The sequence below is a fragment of the Nelusetta ayraudi genome, unplaced genomic scaffold, assembly GCF_046127955.1.
Source record: "Nelusetta ayraudi isolate G7.1 ecotype Tasmania unplaced genomic scaffold, CSIRO-AGI_Nayr_v1 ptg000165l, whole genome shotgun sequence".
NCBI classification, from domain to species: domain Eukaryota; kingdom Metazoa; phylum Chordata; class Actinopteri; order Tetraodontiformes; family Monacanthidae; genus Nelusetta; species Nelusetta ayraudi.
Genome location: NW_027466215.1, coordinates 106,515 through 124,871, shown reverse-complemented (window position 1 = coordinate 124,871; position 18,357 = coordinate 106,515). Strand labels below are relative to the sequence as shown.

Here is an 18,357-nt window from a genome sequence, read left to right as displayed (position 1 = left end):
ATGAACATATTGGGCACGAACCGTTTGGTGCGCCAGAAGAGCTAATTGAAGACGTGAGTCCGAACAGATTTTCCCGGTGCCGTCCAGAGTTTTTACGTGTGAAACATGTGAAAGAAATGTTGGCTCTCTTCTACTTTTTCCATGTGTTCTGCATTCTCACCTTCCACAGCGTGCTTCACGAGCCAGTGCGGGGAAGCCAAAATGCTGGGAGAGCAGTAATATATGCGGCCGCACTTTGGCGCCTCGCGCATAGTCGATGCGGAAAAAAATATTCAGCTTGCGCGTTGCGGCTCCGCATACTGCATTATTTATGACGCTTGGTTTGTCTATTGTGCTCCGGGCGGTGGGATTTTCATATATTGTGTGATTGTATTTATTTTATTTATATATTTTTCTCTCCCCCCGCCTCCCTTACCTTGACCTACTGGACCAGAACGCCTTGCTTTGCCAAATGCAGCTGAGAGACACTCCCTACACCCAAAGAACAAACAAACAAACCCAGAAAAAAAAAAAAAGTGACTTGCTTGGAAAAACAAAATGACGTTGTGTCTTAAAATGTTCTCTCTCTCTCTGTCTTCTCTTTGTGTTCGTCACTGCAGGCTGTGGAAACCAACCTGGCATCCAAAGACAGCCACTGGGTCTATGCTAACGAGGTGAGGCCAGACACAAACACCTGTACACACCTGTGCACGTGCAATGACTGATGCTCATGCAACCTGGCGGCCGCTGCTGCGTTGCCAAGGCTCACGGCAACAACAAAAAAAAGAGCCATCACATCTTTTTTCTTTTCTTTTTTAGACTTTGCCGCCCACACAGGTCTGAGCCTTCTATTAGATTTGGTGTAATTAGCCTCTTGTTTTTGTGTCGCCCTCTCGGTGCTGCCGCCTCTTAGTAGTGACTTTGGCTTAAACGCTCGACTAAAGTGGCTAAAGTGGCGAAGCAGCTCTGCTTTGTCACTGCCGAGCCGCTCGACTCCGCTGGTTCCTGGTAGGTTGGGAAGTGGAGGGGAGGCGGTGAGACCGGCTTCGCACTGGAAAGTCTGGCATTAGAGGAAAGTTTTTTTTACTTCCTCGGTTCATTTCCGCAGTTTATTAGCAGCGACGAGGAGGAGGGAGACACACTCGGCCCTGCTGATCTTCAGGGTTTCCTGGGACAGTGTATTGAACTGTAACATCCAACTTCTTCTGATTCGCTGCTCAACTTAATTTGTCAATGTTCTCATCCAGAACTGTAAATAACATGTTATTTAAAGTTATACACTAAACTGTAGCTCATGATAATCAAGATGATTCGGTGAAGTTGACATTTTAGCCTCACTTGAAATTCATTATTCACTCCAGCAACAGGGTTATTGATAGCCTCCCAAAAAAAAATAAAAAATACAATAAAATAATGAGGCCGCGTTGAAGTCCTTTACGCATTTCATTTCATAGCGTAATGAGCTTTTAAAATATAACCCGCTACGTGTTAAATTATTTTTGGCCCGTGCATTCAGCAGTGGTGCGTGAACGGCAGCGGCAGTATCGATCTGCAGCCGCTAATGAGAAACTTTTTCTCCGGGCCGGGCCGGGCTGCCTGAAAGCGCTGCAGAGGTTGGAGCCTCTGGTTCTAAATCTGGATCGGCACCAACAACCAACAGACACAACGGAGAATTTTTGACCCGCGGTCGCTCATCGCGAAAAGGAAGAAGAGAGAGTAGTGCTTCAACCCTGGCGTCACGTTAATGATGACCCCGCTTGAGTCATCCAACCACTTCACTTATTGAAAGGAGACATAATTCCTCTTCTTCTTCTTCTTCTTCTTCTATCTTGTTTCTCCCACCATACATTTTTTTATATAACATCCCTGAATCGCGCTTTAATCCATGTCTAACCTCCTTTCCAGCCTTTCTCTTCCCCTTCCAAGCGTAAATGTCCGTGAACGCCATTTAGAATGAAAGCGCCTTTTATAGAAAGCAGCATGAAAGCTTTCCCACAGGTTTCATAACGAGTCTGTACTTTTTTTTACCCATATTTTTCCCCAACAAAAACAAGCATGTGCCTGGCCGGCCTAGCCGCAAATGATAAAACCGCAGTTCTGGCTTATCTGTGAAGAGGCAGGAGACTTAGTGGGAGGCACGGAGCTGCTTCCATTAGCCTGTGATTTAATTTCCAAGAGGCTTTTATCACGGGTGATGGCACAAAGATTGCATGGCCGGGTTTTATCCCCCCCACCCCCGTTTGGAACATGTGGATATAAGGTAGGGTTACGTGCCTGCCGCAGTCCTATCTGTGCGAATCCCGCTGCCTCCATCTGATACGCCGGCGACTGTTTGCCGCGCTCGTTGAAATCCTGCAGGCGGTTTGAGCAAGTGCGGCGCAGCAGTGAGACGGCAGAAACCCCGCTGGGAAATAACAGTTTTCCATGTTAGCCCTTGATCCTGCAGAGGCTCCACCGTCGCCGCCGCCTGGTCACGACTGAGCAGTGACATTCATTTCAACCAGGTGATCCTGAGGGGCCCCAGCAGCTCAGCCTGCGGGGAGGTTCCAGCCTCCCGCCTTTCATTCAGGTGGGCTAGCGTCCAGCCGCTATGCTAATCTGCCAGCGGTGACAGCGTGCAGCCGTCGGGGGGGGGACGGGATGCAGGATGCAGGCGGACAGTGATGATGATGAGTGAGCGGCGGCGGCGGTCAAGAAACGAGGGGGCGGAACATGACTCGCAGAAAAACAGGGAACGAGGTGGGGGGGGGGGGGGGGGATGCTGCGGCGTCTCTATTGAGAGACGCTCGATGTCAGCGGCCAGGAATTTTTCAGCGGCTCAAAGTAAAAGATTCCCCCACTCAGATAAAAGATAAAGAGAGATGTAATCATATTAAAGTCAGTAAAAACAAGTCAACAGGATTATATTCATTTCAATATCAGATCAAAACAAAAAAGACAGACAAATGAAAAAAGTTAACTCTGGGTTTATTAAAACAAAAAAAAAAAAATCAGGTTGAACTCATAATATAATCTGGCTGCGTCTGCAAATGTTTCCTGTATTTTAACGTTTTTCACTTTTTATTTGTGGCTACACGGGGGGAAAAAACCAAACCGCTAGCCTGCTAGTCAGCAGCCACCTGCTGCATTCCGCCACCCAGGCTCTGCTGCCAGCTCCTCGATCTGAAGTGAGCGGAGCACAAAGAGCGCTGGGCCGACGTGGGCTGAAGCTTCCTGTGGCTCCTGCTGCTCTGCTCTGCTGCGGCAAACATCCACAATCACAGCACAGACGCTTTGGTCTCTGCGGTGCTGGCAATTTTTTAACAGCCCTGATAATAAATGTTGAATGTAATGCATGCTGCTGTTTTGCAGGCCAGTCTTTTAGTCCAGCCTGCACCTGCATTTGGAGGGGAAAAACAAAACACAAATATTCCAGCAAGAGTATTTTATCCTGGAAATTTCTCTCAGATACAGTTGAATAAACACACTGCATAAAACACTTCCCTGCTTTTTTGCCTCGCTCTTCTCCTCTCACACCATCTAACTGCACTGCATCCATATCTTCCTCCTTTTTATTTTTTTTTCCCCGGTAGATTCCAACTTTCCTCCCAACGGCCCCCTTTTTTTAATTTGCAAGCCTTCGGACTCGGAGGTTAATGAAGCGTTCGGGAAGGAAGCAGCTTCGAGAGCCAATGCAATCTTGGAGAAAACAGTCGAGAACGTCCGTTAAGTGTCCAAACGCGCGGGGATGGAAGGCACGTAAGGCCGGCCCGGGAAAGAGGCGGCGGTGGCCGCTGTCGGCCGCGCTCAGACGGATGGACCGTTCAGCCAAGATTTGTTGCTATTTTCCTCCCGCGGAAGGCGGGACGGTGACACCTCCGGAATGTTTGATGGATGAGGCGGCGCTGCCTGCTGCGAGGAGGAAGAGTCCGGCGGAGGAGTCACGGCGTGACTGATGTGTGGGGGGTGGGGGGGAGTGACAGTCGGGTAACTGAGACGACACTGATGCACTTCGTGCCACGGCAGACTGGGAGGACGCCTGGATAAAAAGGCAGCGTCCACTTATTTATTCATTGGACACAGTCGGATCTGTGAACACCGACTTCATGGAGAATTGAAAGAGTTTGTCCTTCGCCCCAACAGTTAATACCACGGATTTATGACAAATAAATATTGGGCTTGGTTGGTAATTTCATCACAATTCCATGGTAAACGCTCATCTTGGACCTTAAGTCAAAACTATAAGGCAATAACATTTCAGCCCTTCCTGTAGATGGATTATACTTAAAAAGATTAAACGATGATGCAGCAAAAAAAATAATAAGCTAGAACAAACAACACAAAACTTCAGAACAGAGTTTCTTTCAAATTTAAATTAAGTTTACCTTTTTTATTGGAAATAATAGACAGTACAGGTCACAGACTCATCACACACTGAATGTCGAGTTCAAGGATTTGATTTTGTTTTTCAAACAATTCTGCTGCGCTCTTGACTAAAGATGAAAGGAAGGTCGTCCTCTTCTTCTTTTTGTCAGTGTCCACTCTGCTTTCTCACTCCCTTCACAGCTTCTTTCAACATAGCCGCCGGAGAAAAGGCCCCTAAATTCCAAATGAAATAGCTGTCTTTGTAGAAGAGGCATTTCATTCATTTCATCCCGGCGAGCGATTAACAACATGGGCCCAGTTGCGCACGCAAGGATAATTTGGCCAATCCGTCTGAATTTAATTGGATTAATTTGTTTCGGTCATCATGTGTCGCTGATACACGGCCGCACCGTGATATCCACTTTCATTCCGTTGCCTCAAAGACACTATAGAGCCGCAGTGATTGTGTTGTCGTAATGGGTTTTGATGTTATTGTGAGCCTTTTCACGGAAGAGGAAAACACTCTCTTTCGGGTTTTTTCCCCCCGTTGTTTTTTTTTTCCAGTCCTCGGGGGCTGGCGGGGGGGGATTACATCATGGCGTCACGACCAGACCGAGACCTAATGGTCTGTACTTTCCCCCCGTGGAGAGAGGTCAGAGGGCGCGCACCCTGTCAGCCTCCCCTCCCCGCCCCCTCCCATTGGCCGGCGACACGGCCAGGTCGGGTCGCGACACGATTGTCAGCCGCGGCGGTGACGGAGCGCTCGGAGCGCCTGACACTGGGAGTTATTAGCAGGGCTGAGAGGCGGCGGCGGCAGTGGTGGCGGCAGTGGCGCCGGCGCCGTGAAGCGTGCAGCATAATTCATCTGATTAATGTGTCAAGGTGGCTCATGAATATTCATACTTTCCACCTGAGTGACGGCAGAGGGGGCGGAAAAAGACTCAAAGGGTAAAAGTAGTTGACTTGGAATCACTTTAGAGACTTTCATATTGATGGTGTTGGTGGTGATGGGGGTGGTGGTTCTTTTTTTTTTTTTCTTCTTCTTTTCAAGGTAGCAGTCGAGCCGAGCGGGATTTGCGGTAAATCAATAAACAGTTGCTGATATTTAGCCTGCAGGTTGGCCCTCGGCAAATTATTAAAGCGGATATCACTTTTTAGAGACGGTTCACGCCGTTATTGTAAATAAGGATTTACTTTTAATAACTTCCATGTTTAGATAAAGGTTTAAATAAAAAATAAATAAATAAGACAAAATCGCCAAATTTCAATCTTAATTAAATAGAAAAATGACCATTGTTGCCTTTTTTTTTTTGTATTTTTGTTATTTTCTTGAAATTAAACTGTCCAAAAGCCGGAAATAAAACATCTGATGTGACTAAAAAGCAGACATCAGGTCACTTTGTTCATCTTGATGTTTTTATTTTCTATAGATTAATATCAGTTCGGTGACGCCATCTTTACCTTACGTGCACTCTTCTTTTTCAACCAGAGGAAAACTGCCTTTGAAATAATAAACTGTCAACACGGGAGGATCGAAACTGCAGCACAAGACGGCGACACCGATGGCCAAAGTCAGATAAGGCCGAATAAAGAGGGAGGCGAGCTGAATGAAATTAGCGCCGAACGAGCACAGAGAGCAAGCCGTCGCGGCCGAGGGGTCGATGCAAAAGGGCTGCGGATCAAACTTTGACTGATGAGGACCCGGAGCGCCCGCTCAGCCCTGCCGGTGGTGTAGGGCTCGCAGCAACCTGGAGCTCTGACCCCGGCGGTGACCCCGGCGAGCTGCTCCGACAGTGCGTGAAGCCGACGTCTCCCACGAGGCGCCGTCTGCCGTCTGACATTGACCTGCATCCAGCGCCACAGACCGCCCTGGCGTCTCATGAATATTGACCTCTCACTTTAATGCAGGGGGCGCAGGGGAGGCGAGGGGGGGGGGGACCTTGAACTGTGATCAGAGGAAGGAAGTCAAAGTGCCCTTTGCGCTCGTTCTAATGAGAATTAGCAACGAAAATGGGTTGCAGGGTGATGGATTCAGAGAAAATATAGCATTATGGATGGAAGGATATATATATATATATATATTATTTCCTCTGAATCCATCACCCTGTAACCCATTTTATATTACATATTGTAGATAGATAGATATGTAGATAGATAGATAGATAGATAGACAGATAGATTAGTTTTATTTCATTTTCTTGCTGGGAACTAACAGCTTTGCCCGGTCGTGTCCTCCTGTCCTCCTCGCTCCGTCTGCAGGAGGTGAGCGACGCGGACATCATGGAGCTGGTTCACAGCTCCCTGGGCCGGATGACCATCATCCGTCAGATCTTCCCGCTGTGGAGGGACACCAACGTCCGCTGCATGAGGAACAACCACCGCATCTCCTCGCTGCTCTGCGATCCACAGGAGGGCTACCTGCAGTCCCTGGAGGTAAAGGCGGGGGAGGAAGTGGAGGCTCTTTGAGGTGTGATTCTGATAAGGTGATGTGAAGAGAATTCGGGGGGAGCAGGGGGGGCAGGAAGAGGAGAGATGAAGCAGCAGAGGCAGAGATGCAGGGGGAAAGGGTGTAGGAAGGAAAATATGAAAAATAAAAATGGCAAGAAGCCCCACCCACTCACTCAGTTAGGCTCCCTTTATTTGGATAAACCCCTTGGGATGTGCCTCCTTGGTTTTTTCGGGGAGTCACATAATACGCAACACAAACAATAGCTCTACTTGTTTATTCATACATTAATCAAACAAAGAGAAATACGAAAAGAAAAAATCAAAAGAAACAGTAACTGATAAAAAAAAAACAACCCTGGGGGCAGCACAACAGTGAAGAAGCTGATTAGTCCGTCAACTTCAGAGTGTATATGGTATATATCATGAAAGATATATTAGATCGATGGGTATGTATTTATTTCCTTGTTGCTTCGCCCTTTGTGCATTTTCTGTAATTACAATTACAGTCCACCGTCGAATAAGACAGAAAAATTAAACAGAAGTCGAGGAGAAACTTGACTTCCTTCCTTTAGCAGGAAGCAAAAACCATGAAGACCTCTGAACGGCAAGCAGAGCCTTGCAGCGTGACCGCCACTCCACACACTGAGATGCTGCTGCCAACAGGACACACACACCTCGATCGATACTCATGATACCATAAGTGTGCGTTTGGTTGTTTGTTCTCTCGTGCTTCACCTCGAAATCACGCAAGCAGCCAACTTACGCTCTCATCGCTGATGGTGGAGCCGTGATCCTCTCAAACCAGCCAAGATGCCAGCCACGCACACACACGCACACACACACGCACACGCACGCACGCACAGACACGCCGAGTGTGGACGTGGGAGGTTAGAAACACATCATCTGGTATAAAAAGCCACAAGCGAACCTCCACCAAAGTCCCGCCCCCCTCCGAACTCGGACGGCGGTGGGCAGGCGAGCGGAGTGATGGATGAGGCTCCGCCGGCCGTCTGACCGACGGCAAGGTTGTACTGTTTTCCCTTTGTTGTTATCCATTTTCCCCCAGTATTTATGGAACAACAGCATTCTGCTTTAGCAGCAGAAACCAATGCGTTTCATGTTCGCAGCGGCAAACAAGAGGGTCACTTGTTATCAGCCACACAACAGAATCGCACAACACACACAACACACTGCTCTCCCCCCCCCCCCCCCCCCCCTGTGGATTTTGCTTGATGTGCTGTAAGGCATCGGGATCATGATTCACTCTTATTCAAACACATCTCTTTTTCTTTGGCTTTTTTTTTTTTCTGAAGTGCTTACTGTGCAGCATATGGGCACAGCCACAGTGTAGGATGATATAGATAAGCCTGAGCCAAGTGCACCATGAAGACAAATAGTGGGAGAGGATGAATGCATCTGAATTAAGATTAAGCTCCCTAGATAATGTAATCATAACTGCATGATTGTCCATGAATATAAATGACTCGGGGTCAGCGTGAGGAAGCGACAAGTGGAACGGCAGCGGATTCCAAGAGGCTTCCAAGTATAAACAAGACTCGCTTTGGGAAGCAACACTTTGTTGTTTTTCTACCATGTAATGATACAGTGGTTTCACACCCGTTTTCACAATCCATCGACTTTTAACACAGCGCCCCCCGGTGGCCTGATCAGAACAGACTCGTGCAAATGCTTCGGTGCTGGGCAGGCAACGGAAGCTATATATAGTGCTGCACCTGGCCAGCAGGGGGCACTGTGTCAAGTTTCTGGGTGAATTTCTCCCCCCCCCCCAAAAAAAGATTCAGAAATTCTGCCATTAAGGTAAAATACCTGCTCTGCTGCTGCTCTGCTGCTGCTGCTCTGCTGCTGCTGCTGCTGCTGCTGCTGCTGCTGCTGCTGCTGCTGCTGCTGCTGCTTTAACAGCTAATTGAGGCGAGCCTCTCAAAACTAACATGCAAATTCCCAGAACCCATGAGAGGACTGAAAATGAATTCACAAAGAATTGTTCATAAAAAGTGAAAAAATTTATTGCCATGGACCAAAATCCAAAACACAGCAACGACTGAGGAAATTGAAGGCCGGCACTATTCATTCTAATCCGTCCTGATGAATCTGATTTTATGACGTCACAGATCTCTGAACTGAAAACAAACAACTTGAGGTTTCCCATTTTCTGCTTTACTGCCGTCTCCCCGCTGTTTTTGGCTTTTCCCAATCCATCTGGAGCGCACAGGCTCTGTCTCCCTGGAATGTTCACTCCCGCCTTATCTGTAGTCCGGACAGATGGCAAAACCATGTGGCACGCGGCCCCGTGCTTTTCAATAATTCACAAGAAAGAGGGTTAAATATCGGTTAACGGCAGCGTAAGCATTCATTAGGGTAGTTAGAAGGTGCGAGTGTGGATGGGGTGAGGGTGGGGGAGGGGAGGGGGGGGGGGGTGTCGGTTGCTCCCCTTTCACAACCAATCAGCTGCAGTTATAACCTCACGTGCCCAGAGCCGCCCAGCCTCTGCCTGAGTGAGCCAGGAGTGGACTTGACTCATATCCTGACTGACTTGGATTACCAGTCTGGAGGCGTCACAAGGGGCTTCGGGGGCCGAAGTGTGCGACCGGTGTCGGCTCCCACACCGCGGGACGGCGGTCTGGCCTGGACTCGGCCCAGAGGACCAATCAGATCAGCTGTCACAAGCTGGGGCTTCCTGAAAGAGAGGCGGCCCCCGGAGAGACAGCCGGGGCCGATGGCAGCTCTGAAATTAGGAGCGATTAGAGCGCCAGTGCGTCTCCTCGTTGTTGTCTCTGTTTTGTTTTGTCAGCGGTCACGACGCCGTGCGTTGCGATGCCACACTGATCCGTGGTCGCATGTTTACGCACACACACACACACACACACACAAAAAAAAAAAAATGTTTTAACTGAGTTTACAAGAGAAAAAAAAACTGGCAATTACAACCAATTATTAATGTGGTTTTTCACTTCTCTGATTCTTTGATCTCGATTTACATTAAACTTGCAGCAACTCGGCAGCTGAAGATATAAAGAGGGAAAAAAAAAAATCATTGCTCCAGACGTGGCTGTGTGAAGGAAAAACAAGCAGGATGGCTCCTCCATTATTAATGACTGCAGCTCGACTTATTTCCACTAATTGCTTTTGCACTGTTTATTAAGTGCACGCAGAGAGCACCACGGGGCTGCAGTAGCGCTACATAGCAAGCAACTAAATGAGCTCCATCAACTCAGGTCATCTGCATGTGAAGGTACAGGAGAGTGCAGTGGAAGTTATTCCTTTCTGTTCGCTTTACATCTGATGTCAACCTCCAGTGGCGACACACGTCCATAGGTCTCGCTGCAAGCATGGGGGGTTTCAGGAGTCTTTTTTTTTTCCTCCCAACAAACCGGATTAAACATTTCTGATGCATTGAAAAGCTTCCGAGGAGCAGCAGCGTCAGGGTAGATTGCCGGGGAAAATTCTAACCACCGGTTGTTGTTTGTTTTTTTTCTCCCCTTCCAAACAGGTGTCCAATCTCTACCTGTACGACAGCGTTTTGATGCTGGCCAACGCCTTCTACAGAAAACTCGAGGACAGGAAGTGGCACAGCATGGCCAGCCTGAACTGCATGAGAAAGTCCACCAAGCCCTGGAACGGAGGCTGGTCCATGCTGGACACCATCCAGAAGGTACGACTTTAAAGTTGGCATGCTGTTATTATTTATGGCTGCAGCGTGTTTCTCCATACTGCGGCCTTATCTCAATTTCAAATTTCCTTCCTGTGTAAAAGAAATAAGACAAGAAAATCCTTGAAGCACTGCAGATGTAAATAAATAAATAAATTAATAAATAAATAAGTAAACAGCCTGAAGGAAGCTGCTGGTTGAGCTCCATGTGTTGAGGGCAGCAGGTCGTGAGGTTGTTTGACGCTGGGCACCGCTCCTCCGTGCAAACCAGGCGGCACGTCCTTGAAAAGGAAATTTTGTGCCAATTTTTTGTTTCCACCTGATAATATAATTTTCTCGCTGCTTGCAAAAAAAAAAAAAAGAAAAAGAAAAACAAGGTTGTCGCTGCATGCGGGACTTGAAAACAACAACTTGGGTCGCAGTCGCATCACCCATGTGTCCAGGACGTCACTGGACTTTATTTAGCTTACCCGAAGCATTTACCTCACCGTGCTCATTTTGTTTATCTACTGGCATGAAATAGAAATCAAAAAATATAAGTACGTTTCAGTTTGATAAAGCCACAAACAAAGCCTCAAATAATAAACTAAAAAAAAGTCAAGTTTTCAGTCCACATCAGGCTCTTTTTTTTTCTCCTTCCTCCTGCCAGGGGCGGATCAGCGGCCTGACGGGACTGATGGACTTCCGAGCCGAAGGTTCAAATTCACACGTGCAGTTTGAGATCCTTGGAACCAGCTACAGCGAGACGTTCGGGAAAGACGTGAAGCGGGTGAGTGCCGGACACTCTCGAGACATTCTGGTGTGAAGTACACAAGGGATGAATGAAAATGAAGAATTGCAGTGAATAGAATAGAATAGAACACCTTTATTAATCCCACATTGGGTCAATTTGCATAATTATAACAACAAAATAAAAAATAAAATAAAATATTTACAGAGTAAGGAAGGGAAAAACAAGATATTTACATGTTATGAACAGTTGTATTATTTACAGAAATTAAAGGAGATTAATGATCAATTCATTCATTCATTTCATCACATTGGTGCACTGTTAATTTCATCGTGCGGCGTCATGTGTGACCGGTCATGGGTGAAGTTGTGAGACTTCGCCACACCAGTCTCCACGGTGAGGCGTTGACATTGAGAATGAACACAGACGCTTGGCTCCAAACGCCGGTCGGCCTTTGTCGCAGTGTTGGCCGCGCTCTCTGTCTTGGTCGGTGCACTTCCTGTCTGGACGCCCCGATTCTATCGCAGACATCTGACAGAATGAAGAGGAATCGACTTTACTGGCAATCAATGCGGAGCAGGACTGACCAGGAAGTGGTAATGAAGATTTAATCACCACTCAGCCGGGCTAACGTCACCGGGCCGATTCATCATAACGTAGCCATTAGCATCAGCCACTCAGACGCAGTCCAGCACTTATATTCGTTTATTGTTAAACGTATTTTTTTTTTTTTTTGCATTTTTCTCCCAACCAACAAAGCTGAGCAACAAAACAGTCAAACAAACAAACGGAGAAAAAAAAAGTGTCGTACAGGCTGTTTTGTGGATTTTCTAGGAAGGCCGACGTGGGGATGCTAACGCGCCGGCACGCTCGTTTCTCAGAATCATTAGAGGCAGGAAGATGGGACAGCGGGGCCAGATAATAGGATGCCGCATGCGCTCAGTGCTCTTCTTCATTACCTGCCGCGTCTGTCTGGACCAGGACGTCCAGCCCCCCCTCTCCGCCCACCTGCTTGGCAGAACCATTTACCGGGACAAAACAGAGCGCATCGGCGCGGCCCGTCCCCTCCATTTTCCCTGTAATAGGACGTTCAGATGTACGTCGGGCAGCATTCGGCGGCCGCGCGGCTTATGTAAAAGAAAAAACAAAAACAAAGAAAAACTGGCGTCGGGGGGGCATCGAGGACGGTCGGAAAAACCATTACAGAGTTTTCCCAGCAGTGCCTTTCGCTTGTTGGATCGCAGCCTTGATGGCGTGCGACCCGAGTCCGTCCTCCTCCTCCGAGTCGCCCTCGTCCCCCCACCCCTCCCGCCCCCGCCCTCGCTCCACTCTTGTTGCCTTCCGTCCTTCCCCCCCCCTCCTCTCCTCTCCCTTCTTCCCCTCACCTCTCGCTCTCTCTCTCCGTCCGTCCGTCTGTCCGTCTGCCAGCTGCGTCGCTCTCCATCATCGTTAAGCCGCATTCAGTCCATTTTCTCCCCAGCCTGATGGCCCTTAGATGAGGCGTCTCCCTGGTTAGTAACTGTAATGAAGACTGAAATACTATTTCCTGGATGGCCACTGCGAGTTTTCCCCACCAGCCAGCGCGCCTGCCGGGGGGTGATCGATGCACTTGTTGTTGTTTGTGCTTTCCCCCCATTTGCGCTTATTGATGTGTCAGTTTGTCTCTAAGCAGATATTGCTAATGACCTCCAGCTTGCAAAAACCTCTCGTGGAGGGGCGAAAGTCGGCTCATTTGAATGCAATTGTTCTTCGCCGGCCGAGCATCTTGCATGGATCACGTCGGAGGGTTACTTTGTTTTTTATTTCCCTCCCCGCAATGCGCCCGCAGCGGCGCCACTTGGAATGTTTGCTTTATGTGAACTCATTTTGGTGATGTGTGCCGTCGCGTAGCAAATAAGCTGATGGGATATGTTACCGAAAGTCCATTCTGGGATCTTTGTTTTGACTTTATCCACCCCGACTGCAGCCTTCTACCATTAGTCACCCGGGGAACTCAGCGTATCTCCAGAGAACAGCGGGGGGGGTTTTTAGCCCTTTGTTTACAGCCTGCTGCTAAAAGTGACGGCTCAGTCGACCTCCCACAAGGTTGAAAGGGGACAAAGGCAAATGAACAGAGTTGTGTCCCAAGTGGATCCGACACCTTGCTGAGTGTGTCGTTGGCAGTGTCGTTGTCAGTGCCCTCTCTGACATCACAAAGGGCTGTTGTACGTAACATATGAAAATGAAACGTGCACTGCTCAGTGTTCCTGTGGCTTCCTGTCTTGCTCAGTTCCAAACAGCTCGACTTGATGACGTGTTATTTCCTACTTGGAGTCTCTCATTTGCTCAGTGTCCATCTGCAAGAACACGACCTAAAATAAACATCGGCTGTTGCTGGGGCAAGTCTGACTCACAGGGGCCGCAAGAACGTGACGACGCGTCGCTGAAAAGTTTCAAATTTGGGAAGTTGAGGCTTCCCTTCCGGGGAGCAGAAATAGCTTTTGGCACCGGCCGCGTTCGTCTGGCGACTGTCGGCGTCTCTGGACTTGCCACAATTTTTAAGGGCAACACGGTCGAATTAGTCCAGGTTCATCCTTCCAAGTCTGCTAGAAAAACGCCGGCCCAGAGTGGGAATCCAAGAAGCAGCAGATGATATTTTCGGCTGTCGAGGTGGCCGGTCATGTGCGTCCTGTGAGCCTCTCGGCAAAAAAACATGGAATCCAGTCCCAGTCCTTCCCAATCCAGGCCCGAGCCGGAGAGTCTCGCTGCACCACGCAACTGTGACTGTCGAGATGAACAGATACGGAAGTTAATGCGTTTAAACGTCGCTGCTCTTCCATCACAAACGTCTGCATTTCGTGCCATCCATTCAAAGATACAGTGACTCCACCCCTTCCTGTTTATCAGATCAAATGCAGGAGTTTAGAACAGAGACAAATGCATAAAACCGCAAACGCTTCGCGCCATTACAGCTGCTGATATAACACTGAGTCGGCCTGTTTTGCTGGTGATTGTCATTAATTATCACTTCGTATTATCATTTTATTCCATTTCACTAATCGCTTTAAGCTGTGCGAGGACACCTGTTATTTTTGAAACTCAAGACTCGATAATCATTCGCTGGCTAAATTGAATAATTACGCTATTATTCTCTGTTAATCGTTTTGGGGGGGAAGATTTTCTTTCATCACGTCGGTGATCAGAGCATCGGGAAACCAAATTACCGCCGTCCTTCCCGCAACTGTGGCAAAGTGAAAAGTACACGTCAAAAAAAAACAAAACAAGGATGAATCGTTTGGAACAGACGCGATTCATCCTGATCGCCAGCGCAGCCGGTTCATTACTGAATCGTCGCGCGTCGCGTTATCGACGATCAAACGTCACAGCCGGGGCGGAGGACGCGACGAGTCGGAGGCGCGTGCAGACGTCGCAGGGAATGTGGAAGATTCGACGGCGGACGAGAGTCCCGTCGATACGCACAAAAGCGGCGCGGGTCAATGACTGGCCGGGCGCCATGTGATGGCCTCGTCAATACCACGATGAGGAGCAGATCCAGAATGGCGCCGTTTTAAACGGCTCGATAATGGAGAAGCCAAGTGGTTTTTACACGACTTTTTTAGAGTCGGCTGTAATTGTAACATTTATGTCGGTTAAGAAGAAGACGAAGAAGAAAAATCCCCTGGGCAATTTCACCTCCATCCCTTCATTCTCCAGCTGTCATTGGCATTTAGCCAGCGCCATTCCTGATGATCATTGTACGATATCGAGCGTCACGGGCATTAACTAAATAGTGGCTCCATCATCGCCGTGACTTCACGAGGCGATATTTGAAAAAAAAGAAAAAAAAAAAAAAAAATCTCATTAGCTCGGTATGGTGGCCCGCCGCCGTCGCCCGCGGCATGAGGAGAAAACAAAGCCGGGAGAAGAAGGAGAAAATATCTGGTCGCTTTTGATCTTATCACGGGGAGGTTTATAAGTGTTGAAGCGATTATTATGCATATTTATTGAGAGTGAATCTGAAACCTTGCTTTCAATTGAGCTGACACTTCAAAGAAGAAGGAGCTGCGAGGAAAAAATAAATATATATTTTTTTAAGAGATTTAGCATTGTGCAACAAAATCCGCTCTTCTTTCATGTATCATTCAGTAGTTTGTTTGTTTTTTTCCCTATGATACCTCTTTGAACAGCATAAGCATCCGTTCACTTCCCAACATCCCCCACAGCCTTTAATGCCAATGGAAAGTTTTGTGCCGTTTGTTTCGCCGATGTCGGTCAAAAGAAATTGGCAGCCTGATTTAATTATCGCCCGCCAAATTGACAAGTTCACCGATATTTTTTGACAGCGCCTTGTTTCTCCAGCCTGTCAGTAAACACCACAGGCATTTTTAATATCGTCTTGCACTTTGGAGCAGGATTTCAAATCGTAAATCAAAGCTGATAAGTTAAGAAAAATTGCATTAGACGTCCAACGTTATGCTTTCTGACATGACTGTGTGTCTCTTTTACTTCTCTTCCTTGCCGAGAAGCAAAAGCTGAGAGAAAGGTGGTGAGCGAACAAATCATTCTGAGAATCAGCCTGCTGCAGTGTCACAAAGGGCAGTGCAGTTTTGTTTTTTTTCCACAATTGTAAAGGAGGCTGCAAACAGAGGGCTAAATATGCTGTTTTCTGGAGAGCTACAGGGATTTTCATGGATGATTAATTGTGTAAAGCTGCTCCACTGAATGAAATTAAGGAAAGATAAAGATCCAAACATAAATATTGCAAACTTTTTATTTTATTACAAACAGCTTACTTAAACATTACACTTTACTTTAATGTACGTACACTTATAATTTATTTCAACCGAGGCCGCAGTTGTGTGTCTGACTGATTTGTATGCGGGCGCCCATGTGGGCTGCGTGTCATTGTTTGTGACCTTCCCAGTGGCTCCGTGTTGTGCGAAGCTCTGTGAAGTAGAAGCGCTCTCTCCCTGTAGCGTTCTTCACTTTAGAGAGCCGAGATTGCTCGCCGCTTTGCTGCGAGGACAAAGCCGCTCATGGAGAAAATAGTCCCCCGTGCGGCGGCCAACCCACGCTGACATTTTGCTTCCGCACGCACGCACACGCGCACGGGGAGGCCCAACCCTGTTGCGCCGCTCCCCGCATGCTGACGAACCAAGTCCGCCACGCTGCAGATCGTCGGGTGTTCGCTGAGGTTTGGCGCCGGCAGCCACTTGGTGGAAGATCTGGAGCCGTGCGGAGGAACTCTGCCGCTCCGCTGCAGGGCTAAAGCAGCAGCTGGGTGGGTGGTGGAAATTTCAAATGGCAAATCCAGCTCGTCTCTTTCAGCAGCGTCCAACAGACAGCGTTTCCAGTCTGTATTAGCTCTTAACATGTTCCAACATGTAACCAATCAGCTCTGTCTATAGATAAAGAGGCGGGGCTCAGGAGGGCGCGAGAAGAAGCTGGTTGTGTTTCCAAACTGGTTCAGCAGCAGGTTCATTAAGAGTGGATGGCATTTTCCTAGTGTGGCTGTGCCGCGTTGACCTTTCGCCTCACAAGCCAGAAGGTTGCAGGTCTGCTTGTGACTCAAGTCTGCATGTTCTCCAGGTCCTCCAGCCTCCTCCCACAGCCCAGAGACCTGCACGTTAGGCCGACAGGGCAGCTGTGGCTCAACTAGCAGAGTGGGTTGTCCAATGATCGAGGGTTGGTGGTTGGCAGTTCGAATCCAAGTGTTCTTGGGCAAGACGCTGAACCCTAAATTGCTCCCAATGTGGCTGGCAGCACCCATTGGTGTATCGATGTGTGGGTGACTGAGAGGCCATTAAAAAAAAGTGCCTTTGGCTACCGTGAAGGTACTGGAAAAGCACTGTGTAAGTATAGTAGTATATTATTTACCATTTAATTGGCTATAGCAAATTCTCCACAGAAACATATATGTCCCGTTTCATCACCACACAGATGCAGTGACAGAAATTGAACGAATGCGTGGATGTCACTTGAAAGCTTCCCTGCAGCTCCTCTGCCAAGCGCCCAGTCGAACATGTAGCACGCCGCCGCCCGCCGTGTGTACCTGGCACGCAGTCGTCCAACCATGGCAGCAATATAGGGGAGCCGCAAATCTGATTTATGTTTGTCCAAAGGCCTCCTTGTGATCACCTCCGCAGATCGGAGGTCTCCGAATGATGGAGGCGCGCCAGGTTGAAAGCTCCTGCGCACACACGCGTTGACCCTATATTATATTTACAACAAACACGCCTCATCCGCGCATCCGGCTGATCTCCATATCGTTGACGCGCACGCGGCGCTTTGATAGCACGGCCCGTCTGATGAGTGACGTCCCGGCTGACGGGAGAAGGTTTACTTACACCTACACAAGTTGGCAGGATGTGAGTCGGTGGCAGCGCACGCGGTGACTCAGAGGAATCCACTGCGACTTATCGTGACGGGGAGTATTCGGAGGATCACAAACTCAGAGAGATTTCACTGATACTGGAAGATTCTTTTGAAGTTTCCTCGCCAATGCGCCTCCTTTCACAAACGAAGCCCTTTTTGTTGCTGGCGCGTTTTCTTTGGGGTTGCAGAAGTGTTTGTCTCTGCACATTGTCTTCAATCTGAAATCGTGTTCTCTCTCTTTTTTCTTAAATGCACTCGTTTGTGTTGTTGAGCTGGGTTATTTCCAGGCCAGGTCTGTAGCGTGCTCCCCCACCTCCAATCAAGCCCATGATCAAAGCTGACTTCAATCTCACTTCAATGGTTCCACAAGTGTACGACTTGTCTTGAAACCTTAAAACATCAAAACATCTCTACTTTAATCCGAGTTTCGTCTCTGAGAGCGCTTTTTTTTTTCTTCTTCTTTCCTCATTTTTTTTTAACTCAATATTGATAAACGTGTCCAGAGCCGTCTCCTTCAGGGCAAACATGCCTTTCAGCATTTTAGATAAATCTACCTTCCCTCATGAAACATAAAACACTTGGAGCCACTTATCAGCACTCAGCTGCATGTAAATAGACCAAAATGAGAGTCTTCAATCTCACGCAGCCTGCAGTCTGAGATGATCGAGTTCTGCTGGAGTCGAGTCATAAGAACGGCGGCGGCTGAGTGCAGCTGCAGTGGGGTTCCGATAATTGCGTGACAAAGTCGGAAGTGCGAGGCAAATAATTGCGAGCTGAAGCGTTTCGCCGAGCTGAATGCGGGCCAACGCCGGGGGTTGCGGGGGGGCTAGGGGGG

General features: G+C 48.2%; 1 protein-coding gene and 1 long non-coding RNA gene across 3 annotated transcripts in view; one reads left to right on the top strand and one right to left on the bottom strand.

Moving 5' to 3' along the window:
• Positions 1 to 18,357, top strand: part of LOC142880287 (glutamate receptor ionotropic, delta-1-like) — a 206,504-nt gene that overhangs the window by 167,744 nt on the left and 20,403 nt on the right. For both annotated transcript variants that reach the window (XM_076014089.1, XM_076014090.1), the window contains exons 5-8: positions 600 to 653; positions 6,583 to 6,756; positions 10,280 to 10,441; positions 11,088 to 11,207. In XM_076014089.1, the coding sequence (XP_075870204.1) occupies positions 600 to 653; positions 6,583 to 6,756; positions 10,280 to 10,441; positions 11,088 to 11,207 (510 nt within the window). The remainder of the gene's footprint in view (positions 1 to 599; positions 654 to 6,582; positions 6,757 to 10,279; positions 10,442 to 11,087; positions 11,208 to 18,357) is intronic.
• LOC142880289 (uncharacterized) overlaps positions 11,369 to 18,357 on the bottom strand; it is a 43,017-nt gene continuing 36,028 nt past the window's right edge. Inside the window, exon 3 of the long non-coding RNA XR_012925414.1 lies at positions 11,369 to 11,699. This is a non-coding gene — a long non-coding RNA (uncharacterized LOC142880289). The remainder of the gene's footprint in view (positions 11,700 to 18,357) is intronic.